This window comes from Trichophyton verrucosum (genome assembly GCF_000151505.1).
Source record: "Trichophyton verrucosum HKI 0517 chromosome Unknown contig00046_1.f1.exp, whole genome shotgun sequence".
Lineage (NCBI taxonomy): Eukaryota > Fungi > Ascomycota > Eurotiomycetes > Onygenales > Arthrodermataceae > Trichophyton > Trichophyton verrucosum.
The window spans coordinates 1-17,519 of NW_003315605.1; the positions used below are offsets into that span (position 1 = coordinate 1).

General features: G+C 49.6%; 6 protein-coding genes across 6 annotated transcripts; 2 read left to right on the forward strand and 4 right to left on the reverse strand.

The window, feature by feature from the left end:
* Positions 1-1,061: 1,061 nt before the first annotated feature.
* On the reverse strand, positions 1,062-3,182 carry TRV_00557 (uncharacterized protein; the record flags this gene model as incomplete). Its single annotated transcript, XM_003025195.1, has 1 exon — positions 1,062-3,182. The coding sequence occupies one exon, from the start codon at positions 3,180-3,182 to the stop codon at positions 1,062-1,064; it is 2,121 nt and encodes a 706-aa protein (XP_003025241.1).
* A 900-nt stretch (positions 3,183-4,082) lies between these two features.
* On the forward strand, positions 4,083-5,459 carry TRV_00558 (uncharacterized protein; the record flags this gene model as incomplete). Its single annotated transcript, XM_003025196.1, has 3 exons — positions 4,083-4,202; positions 4,271-4,862; positions 4,918-5,459. 3 exons carry the CDS (start codon positions 4,083-4,085, stop codon positions 5,457-5,459), a joined length of 1,254 nt encoding a protein of 417 aa, XP_003025242.1.
* A 319-nt stretch (positions 5,460-5,778) lies between these two features.
* Positions 5,779-6,729, reverse strand: TRV_00559 (uncharacterized protein; the record flags this gene model as incomplete). Its single annotated transcript, XM_003025197.1, has 3 exons — positions 5,779-6,212; positions 6,241-6,307; positions 6,367-6,729. The coding sequence occupies 3 exons, from the start codon at positions 6,727-6,729 to the stop codon at positions 5,779-5,781; spliced, it is 864 nt and encodes a 287-aa protein (XP_003025243.1).
* Positions 6,730-8,302: 1,573 nt separating this feature from the next.
* On the reverse strand, positions 8,303-11,097 carry TRV_00560 (uncharacterized protein; the record flags this gene model as incomplete). The annotated part of the gene is made up of 9 exons (XM_003025198.1): positions 8,303-8,940; positions 8,993-9,139; positions 9,204-9,518; positions 9,577-9,767; positions 9,826-9,995; positions 10,071-10,288; positions 10,355-10,532; positions 10,677-11,019; positions 11,060-11,097. The coding sequence occupies 9 exons, from the start codon at positions 11,095-11,097 to the stop codon at positions 8,303-8,305; spliced, it is 2,238 nt and encodes a 745-aa protein (XP_003025244.1).
* Positions 11,098-12,127: 1,030 nt separating this feature from the next.
* On the reverse strand, positions 12,128-14,129 carry TRV_00561 (PWWP domain protein; the record flags this gene model as incomplete). Its single annotated transcript, XM_003025199.1, has 4 exons — positions 12,128-12,711; positions 12,772-13,000; positions 13,106-13,460; positions 13,564-14,129. The coding sequence occupies 4 exons, from the start codon at positions 14,127-14,129 to the stop codon at positions 12,128-12,130; spliced, it is 1,734 nt and encodes a 577-aa protein (XP_003025245.1).
* A 2,028-nt stretch (positions 14,130-16,157) lies between these two features.
* TRV_00562 (uncharacterized protein) lies at positions 16,158-17,224 on the forward strand (the record flags this gene model as incomplete). Its single annotated transcript, XM_003025200.1, has 5 exons — positions 16,158-16,456; positions 16,548-16,585; positions 16,743-16,830; positions 16,916-17,053; positions 17,119-17,224. The coding sequence occupies 5 exons, from the start codon at positions 16,158-16,160 to the stop codon at positions 17,222-17,224; spliced, it is 669 nt and encodes a 222-aa protein (XP_003025246.1).
* Between the last annotated feature and the right edge of the window lie 295 nt (positions 17,225-17,519).

Here is a 17,519-nt window from a genome sequence, read left to right on the forward strand (position 1 = left end):
TCTTCTTCTTCTTCTTTGTTTTGTTGCGGTTGCCGTACGCAATCTAACTAACAGTGGGAAATGGGGAGTGGGAGTGGGAGTGTGGGATCGGCGTTTGCATAGATTCCCCCCTTTTTATTCTTCTTCAATCTGGGTTGTCTTCTTTTAAGGCCCCCTTGTTTCTTTCATCGAAGGGTATTCGCGCAATGATCCAGCAATGCCTTGTTCCTTTTTTCTTGAACGAAAGGGTGAAAAGAAAAGAAAAACAGCAGAATAATACCTCTCTTCTCTTGTGTCTCTGCCTTGCTCGGCGTCCCTGTTCTGATGTCAGTATACCACGGTATCTCCCTCCAGGTCCAGGTCGCTGGAGTGATGATCACCGAATAATGTCAGGGATAGGGATATCATGCATGAGAAGAAAGAGTGGATAGAGAAATCAGATGTGTATGATATTGATTATAGACACTAATAGGGGGATAAAGTAAGTAATTGTTTCTTTTTTTTTTGGCCAGTCCTGGTACATGGAAAAACGAAGAGAGAGTGAGTGTGTGAGTGAGTGTGTGAGAGAGAAGCAAAACCCCAACTGAGTCCGAAAGACCTCTTTCAAACAAAGCGAAGCGAGAGAAAAGCGAGGTATATTAAAACAAAAGGGAATAAAAAGGGTGGGTAAATGTAAAGGAAATAAAAAAGGAAAAAAAAACCTGCAAGGCTATGCTGAACTGGAAGCATGTACACTGGGAGAATGTCGGGGGATGGGTATACCGTGCAATCGTATACCGAAAGTCATGGTTGAAAAGCAGATGGAGTGGTATAGGGGGGGTATGGTGGGCATTCTTCTTCTTCTTCCTTCAATGAACATGCATCATGGCCGTGAGTCAAGTGCCGAAAATATCAGAGGCCATCAGTAAGTATTAAAGAGGATATAGGACCGTAATAGCGAACGTCGGGACAGTCGCAAATAAGCAAGAAAAAGGAAGACCGCGCCGAGATACTCGCATTAAATAGCAGCAGATGGATGACACGCTGAAGAGAAAACAAAAGCGTTATGAATGAGCGTGAACGAAGTCTGGTCTGTTCTCAGTTTACTCGTCAAAGGGGCAGTCGATGCTTTCATGGCCGTCTCGTTCACACAGGGCACACCATTTCGACTCATCGATGACGCCAGATGACTTTCCAGCAACAGGCGCCATGGACGAAGAAGGGATGCCACCAATACCCTTGAGGCCTTCCAGCACGACGTCTCTGCCGGTCCGCTGGGAGCTAGGGCTGCCCTGTTTGACAGACGCGGACGCGGACGCGGATCCGTTAGCCTCTGGAGTGGTGGACGATGGCTTGCGGGTGGAGGAGAAGCTGCTGTCCATGCTGTCATGAAGCGCGGAATCGATCGAGGCCTGGACAAAACCGCTTCTCTCCGGTGGCCCGGTCACTGGCGGTGGCTGGGTTGCGGGTTGAAGGCTCGCCGGGTGGCTGGTTGGCTTGCTTGCACCCATCGTGCCAAACATATTGGTGCAGGTGAGGATGTCATGTCCGCTGGTCTCGCAGATCTCGCACCAGGCTGCACTGCCATCGTCCGTGCTAGACGATTGGGCATCAAGGGTGTTGCCCTGGCCAGGAGAGTTCTCGGTCCAGTCTCCGGGGACGATCGTGCGGTCCGAAAGCGTGTGTGCATGGCTTGGTACGCTAGGGCCGGCCCTCTCGCTGGCCGGCTGTGCATTCTTGTGGACTCTCAGGGGCGAGGTGGTGATTGTGCCACTGCGGGTATGTCCACGAAAGGCATTTGTCTGCGCCTGGCCCATTTCGACCTCTTGCTGCAGCTCGCTGATCCGCTGGGTTTTATGCTCCAGAGCGGCTTCGAGCTCCTGAATACGTAAGTCCATCTTCGACAGCTGGTCATTGGCATCATAGTCTCCATCAGACGGCCCCTTTCCTTGTCCTATGCCGTTTTGCTGGAGGAACGCTTGCGAAGTTGGGTCTCCACGGCTGAGGGAGTGAATGATAGCTTTAAGCCCGCGAATCTCGTCGTCCTTTTGCTCCAGGTCTCTGATCGTAGGATGGTGCCTACTCGACCCTTCAGCTGAGGACTCGCCGTCCTGGAATGAGCCTGATGATCTCTCCCGTTCTTGCTTGAGCTCCAAGCGGGTTCTCTCAACCTCTCCACGCAGGTATTCGACTTCACCCCTGGCCTCAGCCTCTCCTCTCCTAGCATCTTCGAGGCCTTCCTCGAGTTCGGATACGAGTTCCTCTAGCTGCTTGAGTTGCAGGGCCACTGTCTCGACATCTTCGCCGCGAGACTGAAGCTCCCTGTTTGCCTGGAGCAGCTCTTCGATTCGCTTCTCGTATACCCGCTCAGTCTCGGAAGCTGCTACTTCGAGAGTATCAAGGGTACTCCTGAAATCCGCCCTATGGCTATCAAATTCTGCCGTGAGAGCAGATATCTTGTCGTTTTTCTCCTTCAGCTGTGCTCTGACCTGGAGAGCATCCAGCCCTTCCAGTTCGGTGACACACTGCTGGAACTCTGCAAGGGTTGCTGCCTGGACCTCCAGTTGCTTGTCACGCTCACGAAGCTGCATTTCCAGCTCCCTCGTCCGGTCGTTTATATCAGAGTCTTCGAGGGCGGGTGTGCGAACAGCATCCGTCCGTTTCGGAGTTGTGCTCTCCATGCTGATCCTAGATGACGGTCTGCTCGCCGGTCTACTCTTGAGCGGCGTACGTGGCCGTCCATTCATGGGAGGGCCCTTTGGCATACCAGACGGCGTGCGTAGACCACTAACATTCAACTTTGGCGATGGTAGAGGTGCACCCTTGCTGGGTGAATCCGGCCGCGGCAACGAGGGCCGTCGAATCCTTGGTCTGGCAGTCGAGGACAGGTTCAACCCAGGCCCAACAGATCTACTGAAGTTCGTAATCGACGGGCCACTCCTCGCAGATGTTGCTGTCAGCTGTGGCGCTACCGCTCGTCTCGTCACGTATTTCGAGTTGTTCATGGGCACGAATATGCCCGAGCCGGGGATCGAGGTCGTAAAGTAGTGTCTTCCGTCGACGTCTCCGCTGTTCTTCCCTCTGCCAGCCAGCTCTGGCGCCAGCTCGACGCCAGCAAACCTGCCCGGCTTGCCTGCTACCGGGCCCAGGAACCTCACTGTCCCGTACATCCCACCTGGCACGTTGACCAGGTCGCCGACCTGGACGTCGTCAGCGGCCGTCATGGTGTCACAGTCCTTTTTTCCCTTTATAGCATCAGACAAATGGCCACGGGATCGTCTCAAAACATCGTAGGCTCCCAAAACTGCCCGTCTCGAGGTTCGTCAGCCGTGATCTCAGCAGTAAGACTCGAGTAGTAGAGTGTGGTGAGAGAGGCTTCAAACAACGGTTACAGACTCCGGCTAGTTGGTAGGACTCGGACAAGAGGAAAAAAGGAGCTGAAACCGAGAACGAAACCCCAGAGAAGGTCAGAGAAGGTCGAAAAAGCAAAGACGGCAACGGGTGAATCCCTTGTGGCTTGCCTGGGCCGAGCAGCGGAGGATGGAGGGAGGAAAAGGAGCTGGCCTGAGGGTGCTGTTTATTTGTTTATGACCGTTTTTAGCGGCTGATCAGGGTCCAAGGAGGATGGAACACGCGCGGCAGACGGAGCAGCGGCTGGGGGAGCCCTCGTTAATATGATATGCAGGAGATGCGCTGGTAGCAAGGGAGTGTCTGTCTGTGTCGAGCGTTCTTGGGCGTGGTAGTTTATAATGTAGTTGGTTGGTGAAGTCGCAGCTTTTTTTTATTTTATTTTTTTTTTTCGACGGTGAGGAAGAGAAAAGCCACCTCGTCGGTTCTCGCGGCCTCAGCCACAGCCGCGCATCCTCCAAGCATCAAACAACGACTATCTCGACCTTCTCCAGCTTTCTCCAGCCTGCGATCCTGGCGCTGCCGACTAGTCATTGGACACGGACGAGATACTAGGAGGGTCAAGACTGCATTTGAAACCGCCGTTTTAGCCTGTTGGTCGGCGCTGGCCTCCTTTTCTGCAGCCGTCAATTCTGCTCTCTTGCTGCTGTTACTGCTGCTACTATTACGAACCCCCCGGCTTCATCGTCTATCCAGCGACAGCGAGGACGGTGACAATGGCGCAGTACTTCTTCGACCTCCTCTACACCTTCACGGACTGTCTCTGCTGCTTCCCGAGCTCGCCGCAGCTGAAGATCAACAACCGGAGCTTCAAGCTGCTGCGTCTTCTCGGAGAGGTACGACTTCAATTATGCAGATTATCCCCCCAAATTTGCGAGCATGTCTAATGAATTCGGGCTTCTAGGGCGGCTTCTCCTACGTCTATCTCGTCCAGGATAAGAGCACAGACGAGCTCTTTGCGCTCAAGAAGATACGGTGTCCGTTCGGTCAAGAATCCGTCTCACTCGCCCTCAAGGAAGTCGAAGCATACAGCTTGTTCACTCCCAACCGCAACATCATCCATTCCATCGATTACTCGGTCGTGACCGAGTCTGGGTCGAAATTCAGATCAGATGGCGCAGATGCCGGGTCAAAAACCGTGTACATTCTTCTGCCGTACTACCAGCGAGGAAACCTTCAGGACGCCATCAACGCCAATCTGGTCAACCACACCTCGTTCCCAGAGAGAGACTTGATGATATTAATGCTCGGAGTAGCCAGGGCGCTGAAGTGTATGCATCAGTACAAGGTGAAGGACTCTGCATCGAGAGGGAATGGCAATGGAGCCGCAAAGGGCAAATCAAAGGGCAAGCCGACCAGGCGGACGAGTCGAAGGGTTGATGACGATGAAGACGAGTCTGAACATGAGCCTCTGATGGATGGTGAAGTTGCAATCAGCCAGGAAGGCGTGGAAGAGGGTGAATACAGACCGTATTCCCACCGAGACATCAAGCCTGGTATTTACGTCCTCAGATTACCATCGTATAATGAGCTTCACTAATACATATGTAGGGAACATCATGATAGATGATGACGGCAAGACCCCAATCCTCATGGATCTAGGATCCCTCAGCCCAAGTCCAATCGCAATCACATCTCGCTCCCTCGCCATAGCTGTCCAAGACACCGCTGCCGAACACAGCACCATGCCGTACCGTGCGCCAGAGCTGTTCGACGTGAAGACAGGCTCCATTATCGACGAGAAAGTAGACATCTGGTCTCTAGGCTGCACACTATACGCTTGTCTCGTAGGCAAGAGTCCGTTTGAAGCCCGCAGTGAAGAGACAGGTGGCAGTTTGGCCATGTGCGTTCTTGGAGGCGACTGGCGATTCCCCGACGAGAAGGGCGGAAATACAGATGCTGGAAAGGGTAAAACCAGGGTCTCTTCGCAAGGGAATGTCGCTGATGCTGGTTCAACCGAGAGTGGAGGTATAAGCCCACCAGTAAAGGAGCTGGTTAGGCGTTGCTTACGGGTTGAGCCTGCTGAACGGCCAGACATTGATGAGCTGATTGCTCTGATCAAAGAGACTATACAGCAACTTCCGGAGAACTAGGTTGCTGTTTTTGCGGGATTATTCGACTGCCGGAGTCGACAGATGTGCTTTTACTATGTACTTTATTTGATGACTATTATTTTCTTTTTATATCCAACTTACTCACTTTCTTTTATGACCGGGTATACTCTGGCAAACCTTTTGAGGATACAGCATTGCTCCAGATACCGCTGGCCCCAGGCAGACTTCAATTCTATGTGTATTTTCATGACTTCCATAAAGACCTAGTACATCCGTATTTATGCACATAACTTATGAAATGGGAGAAATTACTTTCTACTAAATCCTCTATTCTACTTCCCTCGAACTCCGTTACAAATCAGTCCTGGAAAAACTCTGGATGCAGAGAAAGGAGCTTCTGCCTAGCTTCGACAACAGCAGCCTTCACCTCGGAGTTTAGGCTCCCGTTCTCTGCCAGTTCTTTCAGTTTAGCTATCCACAGCTTGAGAATGTCAGAGCCCGATGGTTTGTCACGCCCTCCTGATAACTTAGCCAGCTTATCATTGACAAGGGTGGGAGTCAACAAGATATACTGGGCAGCGACCATAGCCCGTGTGTCCCGCTCAAGCCCTGGGGAAAGATTCTCCCCCAGACCTTTGGTGATCTCAATAAGAGGATACCTGTCACTATCTGGGACGTGGCTTTCGATGCGGAGTTCGATACACCGTGCGATAAAGGATGATAGGGATACCCATGTTTCCTTCATAGTTTCCGAGGTTATTTCGTGTCCTTGATATGTTAGTAGAAACCAGACTGGAGGCAAAATTGGGCTGGATCATACTGTAAGCATCACGCCAACGGTTTGAGAGACTCTCGGTAAAGAGAGTATCCGTCACAAATAGATCGCCCTAAATTTAGAGTCAAAAACTGTCATCAGATATAATCAAGGGGGAAAAGTGCAGCGTACATTCCAGCGCTTGAAAGGCTTTGGCGGAATCCTATGCAGTTCTAAAACGAGATGCGCTAGATCTTCTTGCCTGTTATCTTTATAGGAGAGAAGTTCAACCGCATCAAGGATGATTTCATAGAGCGCTCCCTCGACCCCTCCTACTCCATCAGGATGGTATTTGAAGAGAGGGCCCGAGTCGAGATTTCTGTCCCAGTAGTAGGTGTCAATTACCTTTGCAGCGTCTACCGGGCAGATTTTACCCAGAAGCAAGTCCTTGATAATGATAGCAAAATCATGTTCAACAACCCCTTCTTCACTGCCATTGGAAGAAATCCATTCGTCGTGGAGTTTGATGAACCACGGCTCCTCTGTCTGGGCCATACTGACAATCGACGGATATAGCTGAGGAATAAGTGTGAGAAAGAGGGTTGAACAGACAGATCGATCAAAGACCGGAGAAACAGGACTCGGTTTGCCTGTCCATACACATATATCTACACCTTTATCCCCACTCTTTCACAGCAGTCTTGTCTCGGATATAAATTTAGCTGAATTGCCGCCCGCGGTGGAGACCTCGGGAAGAGCCGAACTATGCGGCACAGCGCCAAGAGAATGCTAAATTGAGCCGCTTCGCTTGACTTCAAAGGAACAACCTCAACGACCTTCGATATCCACATTATTGTTGTAACTATTTCGCCAGCTAAAACCTAGGGTGCCAGCTCTCCGCAGCTCCTGCTGGGACTACCTTGGTTGTGGGCTGTGAACGCTGTCATCGCTATCAGAAATTCATCGGTTATGATAGGGGACAAGAATATCAGAGAGACACCTGTGAATATGCAGGGCCCCATTATGGGGATCTCACGGGACCATAGTTATAACACTATAAATGGGATTGTGTGAGTGGTTGTCAAAGATATATAACGACTCTCTCTGCACCCAATTAGGGGCTCCCATTTTTGGATCAGCGGCTTGGTAGTGTTATACCACCCTCCTAAGAATCGCGGGTTTCAAGAGACTACCTTGGGGCGTATTGACAGGACGTCACACCTATTGACACATTCGAAGGAATTTTCCTTTCTAATGGTGGGTTCCTACATTGCCTTTCGCTCCTCAAGGTCCCCGAAGTCTCCCAAATCAAAAAACTAGTCATCGGACGTGTTGGGGCACATCTGACTTCTACTTCACAAACATCCAACACTAACTCGGAGCGCCACAAGTGCTATTACAATGGAGGGGCTGGTCTGAATTTACATCGAGATTGTTCGACTCTGATTCTCGTTGAACCAGCGATCAATGTGAACACCACTATTCAGGCGATTGGGTGCCTCCATTGACGGGGCCAAAAGTCCAGCCAGGAAGTCTACATACACTTCCTCAAGCACTCATGGGACAGATATATCGAGTATAATGCTGCTAAAAAAATGGCTGGACAGATCGTTGCAGATAATGCTGATATTTTTGATAAATTTCTCTCTAGTATCGAAACTCCAATCGATTCGTGAATTTTCGCAATCCGGGGATACCGACCCTGCGCTCCTGGATACTATGCAGAGATGTCTCCATCGATGTGCTAATCAGCACAAGTCGCAATTCCTCAACTACGCGGCTAATACTATGTTAATGAAAATGCTTGGCCACTCCCTTTCCGCTGATGCCATTATGTATTTGTTCCTTACCTGTTGTCTCTAACATATTGACCTTATCAGTCTTATTGGTTTCACCTGGTCCAGGCCTTGAATACTTCAGCTAAGAGCATGGGCAAGTAAAACATCTTTCTTACCATGAAAGCTGCAAGCAAATACAGGAAGTGTACCACATTATAGGTACACTCCACCTAAATGGTCAACTAGTTAACTAGTAACGTAACTAAGCTTAACCCTTTGAGAAAACTTGAGGACGTATAGAAATTCAAAAGCCAAAAAATTGGTTCCTTTCGCCATTAAGGCCTTGGAATTCAACATTCACCTCCTGGGCAGCCAATACTGGTTCCTAGATGTGCACCGTCGATGCCAATTATGGTCAAGGCTGCATTAATTACGCCACCAATTCCTTCACCGGCCATAAATCCTGCTGCTACAGCATACGCGTACGATTCAAAAGAGCCGCTATTCCTTCTTTTCCATACCATGGCTATCACTGTACCAATAAGCATGGCTGTACTGTACTGCGTGGTAGGAATGAGAAAGGCCATAGCCATAGTCATCATATTTGGATGGTAGTTACGCATCCATGCCCATTTGCCTATCCACAGATGATGCCGAACCAGGACCACAATTGAGCCTATGGCAGACATTATTATGGAGAACTGTACGCTGGTTTTAGAGACGGGAAATTCGGGATCTGTTACGGCCACTGCTGCTGCACGCCACGCGGAGGCAGCAGGGGCTGTAAATGGGCACGTCTGACCCGTGGTGCCGTTCTTGCTACGTGGTTCATCACCTGTAGATAGAATGCAAGGATATGCACTAGCAAACACAGAGAACACCGCAGGGGCAAGGAAGACGGCGAAGAATGTTCCTATGGCTTGGGCAGCATACTGTGTGCATGGCGGAGTGTTAAGCAGAAATCCGACTCGGAAATCTCCCGTGAGGTCTATTTTTGGTTAGCTTAGGTATACTAGAAGCGGGAAGTATAGAAACCATACCACAGGCTTGATTGGCGCCTATGCTAGCTAAAGCTCCTCCGAGTAAGTTAACCCTTTGGGAACTCTCTAGTTTCCACTCCGGGCCACGAGTTGTCGCTCCTAGAACTAGCTGGGAGGCCTTTGAAATGGCACTAAGGGGTGTAATATCTAGACTATAGTCAATATCACATTGTATCTTCTTCTGATGTAGTATAGGGATGTGACTATATACCTGTTGCGCCTGTTGATTGGATGGCAATGACTGAGAAGGTGAATGCCAGGACCAGTGAGAGAATCGAAGAAGCAACCGGGATATCGAACTGCAGTCTGCTCACCACACAGGTCAATATAAGGACAGCAATAAGCCCCGGTAACCACATCCATGTTTTAATTCCTCCGTCCATAGCCTGATTTGTCCTAAGCTCGTCTTCTTCGGTAAGATGTTTATATTTATGCCTGTTCTCTTGCAGCCGCGACAGTATGTTATTGCAGGCTTTGTATATCTCTACTCCTGTGAGCCAGAAAACCCTCCATTGACAGGCGAGCTCTATCATTAGGTTAGTGACTGATAGTAGCAAATAGATATTGACACATGATATTCGTACCTGTGAATTCAACAACTATCATACAGGCAACTCCAGGCCATAGAAGCCAATATCTAGGGCTAGGATGAGTTGCATTGGCAAACTCCTTTGAAAAAGAGATGTAGGACACCAATCCATCCCATTTACTATCTGTCGAAACCGGTTCTCCAAACGCAAGTCCGTATTTTGTAATAGTTGGCCCGACAATACCCCTATCAATGAGTTAAATCAGAATGTTGATAAGTAGCAATATAGTCCAGATAGACTTACCATGCTAATACAGATCCAAAAACAAAAGACAATGCCACGTTCATATCAACTAGCATTCCAGTACCTATGAACGCCGGTGTCCACTCTATAAACCATCCCCAGCTCTGAATGGCGAACATAGTCGAAGGTAAAACCCCTGAAAGCGCTAGCCAAGTGAAAATATGCCAGTCCTATAGTGACCACGGTCAAAACGTTCTAAATTAGCCATAATCCTGCACAGATAACTCACTAGAACTGTTGCTTACCCAAAGAAGTCCAGGAGCATATTGAGACATAACCCTGAGTACCAATGCAAATGCAAAAGCAGACGCTAAAGCCACCATTTTCCGACGGGCCAGCCGTGACCCTCCCGCGGCAAGATGCATGCCTGAAATCGTGATTGCGGTCGCAGAGGAAGATGGAAAGACAAGATTGAGCTCCTTAGCAACTTGGAAAATAAAGAATTTGCGTACTTTGATATGTGCTAATTAGCATTGCAATCGGGATAGTATTTGGGCATAATTAATGGATATTGAGACCAAATACTTACAGGGCGTTGCAAAGAATAAGCCAAAATATCCACCGGCTGCAGTAAGCACGGTAACACGCAGGAAGTCTCTCCATGGGGTATCAAGCAAGTTCAACTGATACATTGCCGGGAAGGCAGAGACAAACACACTCGATAAACCCCCAGCAGCCGTAGCAGCGGTCTGAACAATGTTGTTCTCCTGTGGCCCGAAGAAACCGCCTAGTAGAGACGAGGGCGCAAAATAGGAAGACCATGATTTGAGCACTGCAAACCCTATAATCGACTATGTCTGACGTTAGAAAGGGGTATGTATTGCAAGTAACCCAAGGTCGAATGGGCTTACGCCAAATATGTTTGCTGACGAGGTCCAGCCAGCTCGGAGACCCAGGTATATGTTCGATGCATTCACCAAAGCACCGCAGGAGATCCCAACAAGCAGTGCTCGGAAGGTCAGAATCTTCTTCTCGTTCCGGGCACTTGAGGAGCCGGGCAAAGGGAACGGTCTGAACGGGTCCTTTGCAAAGCTCTCCTGCGCTGACTCGTACAAACAAGGTCGCTCCTCGTCCTCTTCTGGAATGCGACTGGCAGTAGAGAGCAGCTTGTCCTGCTCGGCACCGTCATCGTCATCGCATATGGATGCGCTATCAGCCGTGTCTATGCCGTCTTTCGGCTGTTCTGAAGGGTATCTGCAAAGATGGTCAGCGGTAGTCCTAGACGAATAGTTACGGAGGGGGAAGATCGGACATGGAGCTCAATTCATGCATGGCTGCGCTTCTGGCTGGGCCCCTAGGAGGCTAGGAGGCTACGTATGTAGTCGCATAGCCATCACCACTCGGCTGAACGCAAAGCAGGCCATGCAGCGAGGTCACCAGCTGGGCTATTTATACAGAGCTGGGTACCCGCGACGACGGTGGCGGCCAATCATCTCGTCGTTTGGTCGGTTATTCTTAGCTAGCGATGTCTATTGAGTGCTGATAGCGGCCAGAGCACAAGACAAAGGCGAGTATGAAACCTGCTGGAGAAAACAAAGAATCGGATCATACGGAGTATTAGCAGGGCTAATAGCTGTTAAATTACTGGCCTGGAGAGTTGGAAAAGTGGTCGTCGTGCACGTTATAGAGGGACTTACGGTCGAGTTATCTTCAAGGACTCGGGGAAAAGGGGCTGATGGAGCCATGCAGTTCGCTGGAGCAAACATAGTCCAGTAAGTCTCTATTAGCATGCAGCTCCGGCGATATCTAGTAGGGAGGAGTCGCCAGTCGCCTAGTGGACAGACATCTTAAGAGGGAGATGCAGGCCAAAGGGACTAACAAATAAATAGATCGAAATATATGGTAATAATAAGGGGATTAATCAACTATAAAAAAAAAGAGCCCTGTAGCATTAACAAAGTACACACAAAATTCGCAGCATAATACACAGACAGTCCAGAGAACGAATTTAATATAATAAGAAACAGTTGCAATAAGCTGGCCGAGGCGGTTGAAGGCAGAATGGGTCATCGCTTTGGGGGCTTCTCTGGTTTTGGAAGCAGGATAGTAGGAGACGGAGGAGGTCGAGTTGAGGAAAAAAGGGTACAATTTTTTTCCGCCATGGTGGCCCAGCTGGATTGGTAAAAAAATAAGAAGTGAGCAGTTCAAAAACACGGGTATGTTTGGTTTCAGGCTTTTTGTATCAAAGTCATTTGTTCTTGGAAATAACGGGCTCTGCAAGACAATGCATGGTGTATTGCAGGCCGGATAGCATGCATGCTAGGACAAACGAGCATAGCCTTCACAGGTATGGCTGTTTAGTTCATGTCTCCATGGCATCAGCATCCTTTACAGGAGTTCCAGCCTCCTCTTCTTTTTCCTTTTCCTCCTCGTTCTCGTCCTCTTTCTCCTCTTCCTTGGCCGTTTTTTCCTCCTTTTCGGCCTCGGGCTTCTCATCATCTGCATCAGCCATGGAGATGTCGCCGTCCTTGGATGGTTCAGCGGTATCTTCATCGGCCTCTTCGGTCTTCTTTTCCTCTTCTTTCTTTACTTCGACCTTCTTTCCACCCCTGCCCTTCTTGTGCACACCGTTGGATGTCGGCTTGTCTGCGGGAGTAGATCCCTCGCCTGCCGAGGGTATATCTGATTCTAGGAGCTGCTTCCACTTGGATAGAATCTGAACGGATCGTCCTCGGAAGTTGTATTCTTCTTCCTTGGGGATGGTGGGCAGCTTGATGATGGCCTTGAGCACCTTGTTGATCTTGGTAGATCGAATGATGCTCACTTCGAGGTCAGTGTAGGCTTCCAGCTTGTTGATATATGTGGACATCAACTCCATCTCGGACTCCTCTGGTGCCTGGTCACGCGTAAGGAAGCCCTTCTGTAATTTGTATCGAAGATATAAAACTGAGAAAACGAGCATTAATATGAAGACTCATCATGAATTAAAACCCGGATGATACGTACTCTCTTTCTCACGCTTTGCCTTGGCCTCTTGCGGGTCGACTGGCTTCTCGGCTTCCTTGGGGGTTTCTACCTCCTCGTCACTGGCCTCTGTCTTCTTCTTGGACTTCCCCTTGGACGACTTTCCGGCAGTGGCGGCCTTTTTCACACCTTTCTCACCTTTCTCGCCAGCAGCGGAAGCCTTGGGCGTAGTCAACTTTAGTTTCATGGCGGACTTGGGCGTCTTCACGGGCTACAGTGGTTACTGGTTAGCATCCGTATTTCTCTACGGGTGATCGTACCACAGCTTTGCAGGCGGTAGTAGCGGGTTTATATCGGATACGGCATTTTGGCTTACCTTCTCCTGTTCCCCTTCACTTTCCAAGTCCTTCTTGCGCTTCTTTGAGCTCTTTTTCTTCTCTCCTGCATCCTCCATCTCTTCATCTTCCGCCCCTTCGACGACTTCCATGCTCTTTCGTTTCTTCTTCTTCTCTTCCTTTGCAGCCTTTGCGGCAGCCTTGGCTTCCTGTTCCTCTTGGGCTTGCTGAACAGCAAGCTCGAAATCGTTCAACATTTCCTTGAAATAGTCGAGATCGTGGCCCTCGGCGGCTACCTGGTAGGCAGCGATCAGATTCTTAGATTTGCCCTTTTCTGAAACGTCTTTGCACTCTTGTGGAGTTATGGGGGTGAGGTCGGCGTTATGAATCCAGGCACTACGAGTAGACAAGTTGTTAATCAAGGAGCTTTGCAAGAATATATCTTTTTGTAGCCAAAGAGAGACCGAGGTGAAGGAAGACTAGTGAATGTTTCACTCACAATTCGTTAGTGGCCATGAACATGACCGGGAATGTCCTCTCATTCACTTTCTTTCCTCCGTCACTGTAAGCTTCGGCGTATGTGCCGTCTGCTCGCTTAGTAGTGACTGGACGCGTGCTGAGTAGGCTCGGAGGAAGCATCTCCTCGTCACAGACGATGGACGGCCATGGCGGATGACTCTTCATTCGGGCGAGGTAGACCTCTCCTGGCTGCACGTCCAGGTGGTATATCCGGTTCATTGACTTCTTCTTGCTGAGCTTCTTCTGGCCAGGGCCGGCCGTCGACTTGCGTTTGCCATTGGCAGCCTTCTTGGGAGCAGATGAAGCGCCATTCGTAGCTGTTTCGGCGGCAGCTTGCTCGGTCGTACCAGCAGCCTCGCCACCCTCCCCGCCATCAGCTTTGTCCGCAGAGGCATCTGCTTCCGCGTCAGCACTGGTTTCGGCTGGCTTCTTCTCTTCTGCAGCATTGTCTGTTGACTCGGGTTGGGGTTTGTCTGCTGTGTCAGTGGTGCGTTCCGCGTCTGTGTAGTTGAAGTCGCGACCTGGGTTAGTCCTCCGGAACAACATAGAAAATTAGAGAGAAAAAAGGGGGAAAGGCGAACAAAAAGGCCAGGACGGAGGTATGGGGAGGGTATTAGGCATTGGACTGACCGGCTTCCTTGCTGACAGGCTCGGGTTCCTGCTGTTCAGGACGCGATGGCTCTGGAATCTTGGTCGGTTCTGCAGGAAAAAAACACAACAACACATGGGTTAGCTCTCCAGCGTCGCCATCGACGGGCAGGCAGGGAACGGGCGGCGCAGGGCTTACCGGTGTCAGCCATGGCGGACAGAGTAGCAGGCAGACGAGCGATGGAAGGTCAAGCAACGGTGGTGGCTGGCAGGCAGGCAGGCGATGGGTGGTGGTGATGGCGATGGGTGGATGGTCGGGTAGCCGAGGAAATTTTGTGGTTGGGTTTTTTTTCAGCGCTGGCTCGGAGTGGATGGAGTTTTTCTGGGTGCGCGAAAAATGGCGTGAAACAGGAAAAACGCGTTGTTGATTGACAGACAACCACGCAAAAAAAGAGGCTGGCGGGCGAAGCAACAACGGCGACGGTCCAGCACTTGTAGAGGCAGCAGAGGCGGTCGGTTACGGGTGCAGAGAGCGGTTGCAGGGCGGATTCAGCGCCTCAGAGGGTGGCAGAGGCGTTGACGCAGCTCGTCGGCAGGCCGTAGAAGTCGGTAGAAACCCCTGTCCTGCTGGTCGGCCGTCCACTTGGCGGGCTCAGAGATGGACAGACGACGGCCGGCGGAGGATCGTCTTCGTCTCTGCGAGAGCTGCAGGCAGAGAGTCCGTCTGTATGTCCTGTATGTCCTGTATGTCCTGTCTGTATAGTCCGTCTGGCTGCTCGGGAGTTTGCGGTGGCTGGTGGTGACGCCCCCGGTTATCTCAAGAGACAAACTGCCCGCCCAACGCAGGTCACTCAATGTCTCTGGATGTCACTCCTGGTGGGAAGATGTATTCTCTTGTCCTCTGAACTACTCTTCTTCTTGTTGTCCGCTGTAGCTGGCTGGTGGTGCAGCCTTTGGGGGGGTATAGATGGCAGGCAAAGACGCCGCCGCGCTGCTTCGGATATATGAAGCCGCCCACACTCGAGAAACACACACGGCCGAGCGTGCTGCCGTGGCAAGGGAGGAATACGCAAGGGTACAAGCTCCTCCAGGACAGTAAAAAGCAGCAGAAGCGGTCGTTACAGGCGAGAAAGCTCGAGAAGCCGCAGAAGTTGAAGTTTTTCGACTTTTTGCAGCGACGAGAAAAGGCGAAAGAAAAGTAGAAAATCGTGGCTTCAAAGGGAAAAGTGCGTGGAAGAAGGAAGCCAGAAGTAAGTAGTGGGTGGCGTTAAAGGGGATGACTAGAGAAGTGGCCGTGGCAGTAGGATATCGAGTATCTCGGGGTTATTGTACTGTAAAAATATGATAAAGATGATGGATTGAAGGAAAGATGAAATGAATTATAAAACTAGAAGAGGATGACAGACAGTGTAGAGGAATATTTGCTAGTTGGCTGCTGTGTCTGTTCATTGTACAGTTGTATATATATGTATATTGCTGAGATCAACTAGATTGGAGATATATAAAAAACAGCTTTATCATTCACGGGATATGCATTGAATACTGATAATATAACTTGTGATGAGATGATTTAGAGCTATTTGGTGGACTTAAATATATCATTTATGAGTGTGGATTGTTGCCTTGATACTTTGACTTTGGTAGGTCAAACATGGACTCGATACTAGAATTGATAGGAGATTTGATAGAACGCCCATGGATGCCAGCAGCTATATAATAAGGCTCAATAAAGATACAAGACTGCAAAAGAATAATATACTACTGCTTAAGAGCCGACAGCTAGAGAGATAGACTGTCTCTCAGCTCGGACTTATCTAAATCCACCGTGTCCAACAATGACATCATGATGTTGACAACTTATCCAAGATACAGCTATTAGTTAAATACCAGGAGGATAAAGAGAGTAGACGGCTTCTGACACATATTAAGACTTATATGAAACTGCTCTATTCTATATACTGAGCGAAGATCTGGTTTCACTGCAAGATGCTGTCTTCCAAATCACTCTATACAGCCAGACAGGCGCTAAGACGCTGTGTACTCCAGTCCCAGGGACACCTGCAGAGAGGCCTTTCTACCTCATCTGCCCTCTCAAAAGGTACGGCCGGACATGGGCCAAAGGCACTTCTACTAGACAAGCAGCAGGGCCTGGGATTTGCAAAGTCGAATGCCCTCCCTCCAAAGCCAAGGAAGAGAGGAGTAACGGAGATTCGAGGGCCTTATTATGCGGTATGGTCCCCGGTTGAGATATTGACCTTCTGGATACTCGCTAACTTTCGGTCTAGGTAATGGGAAAGAGATACCTCTCTGATATATTTGAGACGTAAGGGTGCCGCTACCTATGCCCAAGATACCAAATTACTGACAGCCGAACAGGATGGGCGACTATGTCGACGGACTCAAGTTCTCCGGAGGTTGGTCCGGTCTGAGCATCTTCTCTAATTCACTCATACTGATATATTGATAGGATCGTTCTCACTCTTTCACGAGGCCAAGTTGAAAGAGTTGATTGACATTGCTCATGAGAATGGTGCTTATGTCTCGACGGTACGCCCCTTTTCATTCATCTAGTAAAACAGCATTTGATTAACTGGATAAAACAGGGAGGATGGGCAGAACATCTTCTAACTCATCCAGATAATACCACCGTTTTGGATAGGTATTTCCGGAAATGCAAAGATCTTGGGTATTACTCTTCCGTCCCGGCCTAGCTAGTCAACCCAGCATTAACTAAGTCCATACAGATTCGACGTTGTTGAATTGTCTGCGGGTTTTCTATCAATCCCGGAAGATGACTGGCTACGACTCATCGAAAAAGTGCAATCATATGGTCTGAAACCAAAGCCAGAGCTGGGAATCCAGTTTGGTGCCGGAGGAGGCACGTATTCCCCTTTTTGAAACTATGACAAACAGTGTCTAACTGGCGAATAACAGACACCTCGACTAGTGAGCTTGAGGCTATTGGCACAAGTGACCCAGGGAAGCTGATCAACCTGGGTAAAAAATTCCTTGATGCCGGAGTTGAGCGTCTCATGATTGAAAGCCATAACTGAAAACGTCACGAACTGGAGGACAGATGTCGTTTCGCAAATCATGAAGCAGCTGCCCCAGGAAAAGGTCATGTTCGAAGGTAAGACTTCTTCTATATTCTGTCATAGCAAGCTGAACTGATTTATTGTTTGTAGCCGCCGACCCGAAAGTGTTTAGTTGGTATATTCGTGAATTCGGCATCGACGTCAATCTCTTTGTTGATAATTCACAGATCGTCCAGTTGAGCTGTCTGAGAAGGGGTATCTGGGGAACTGCAGACACATGGGGAAAGATTGTCTCATATAGGCCTGACGATTA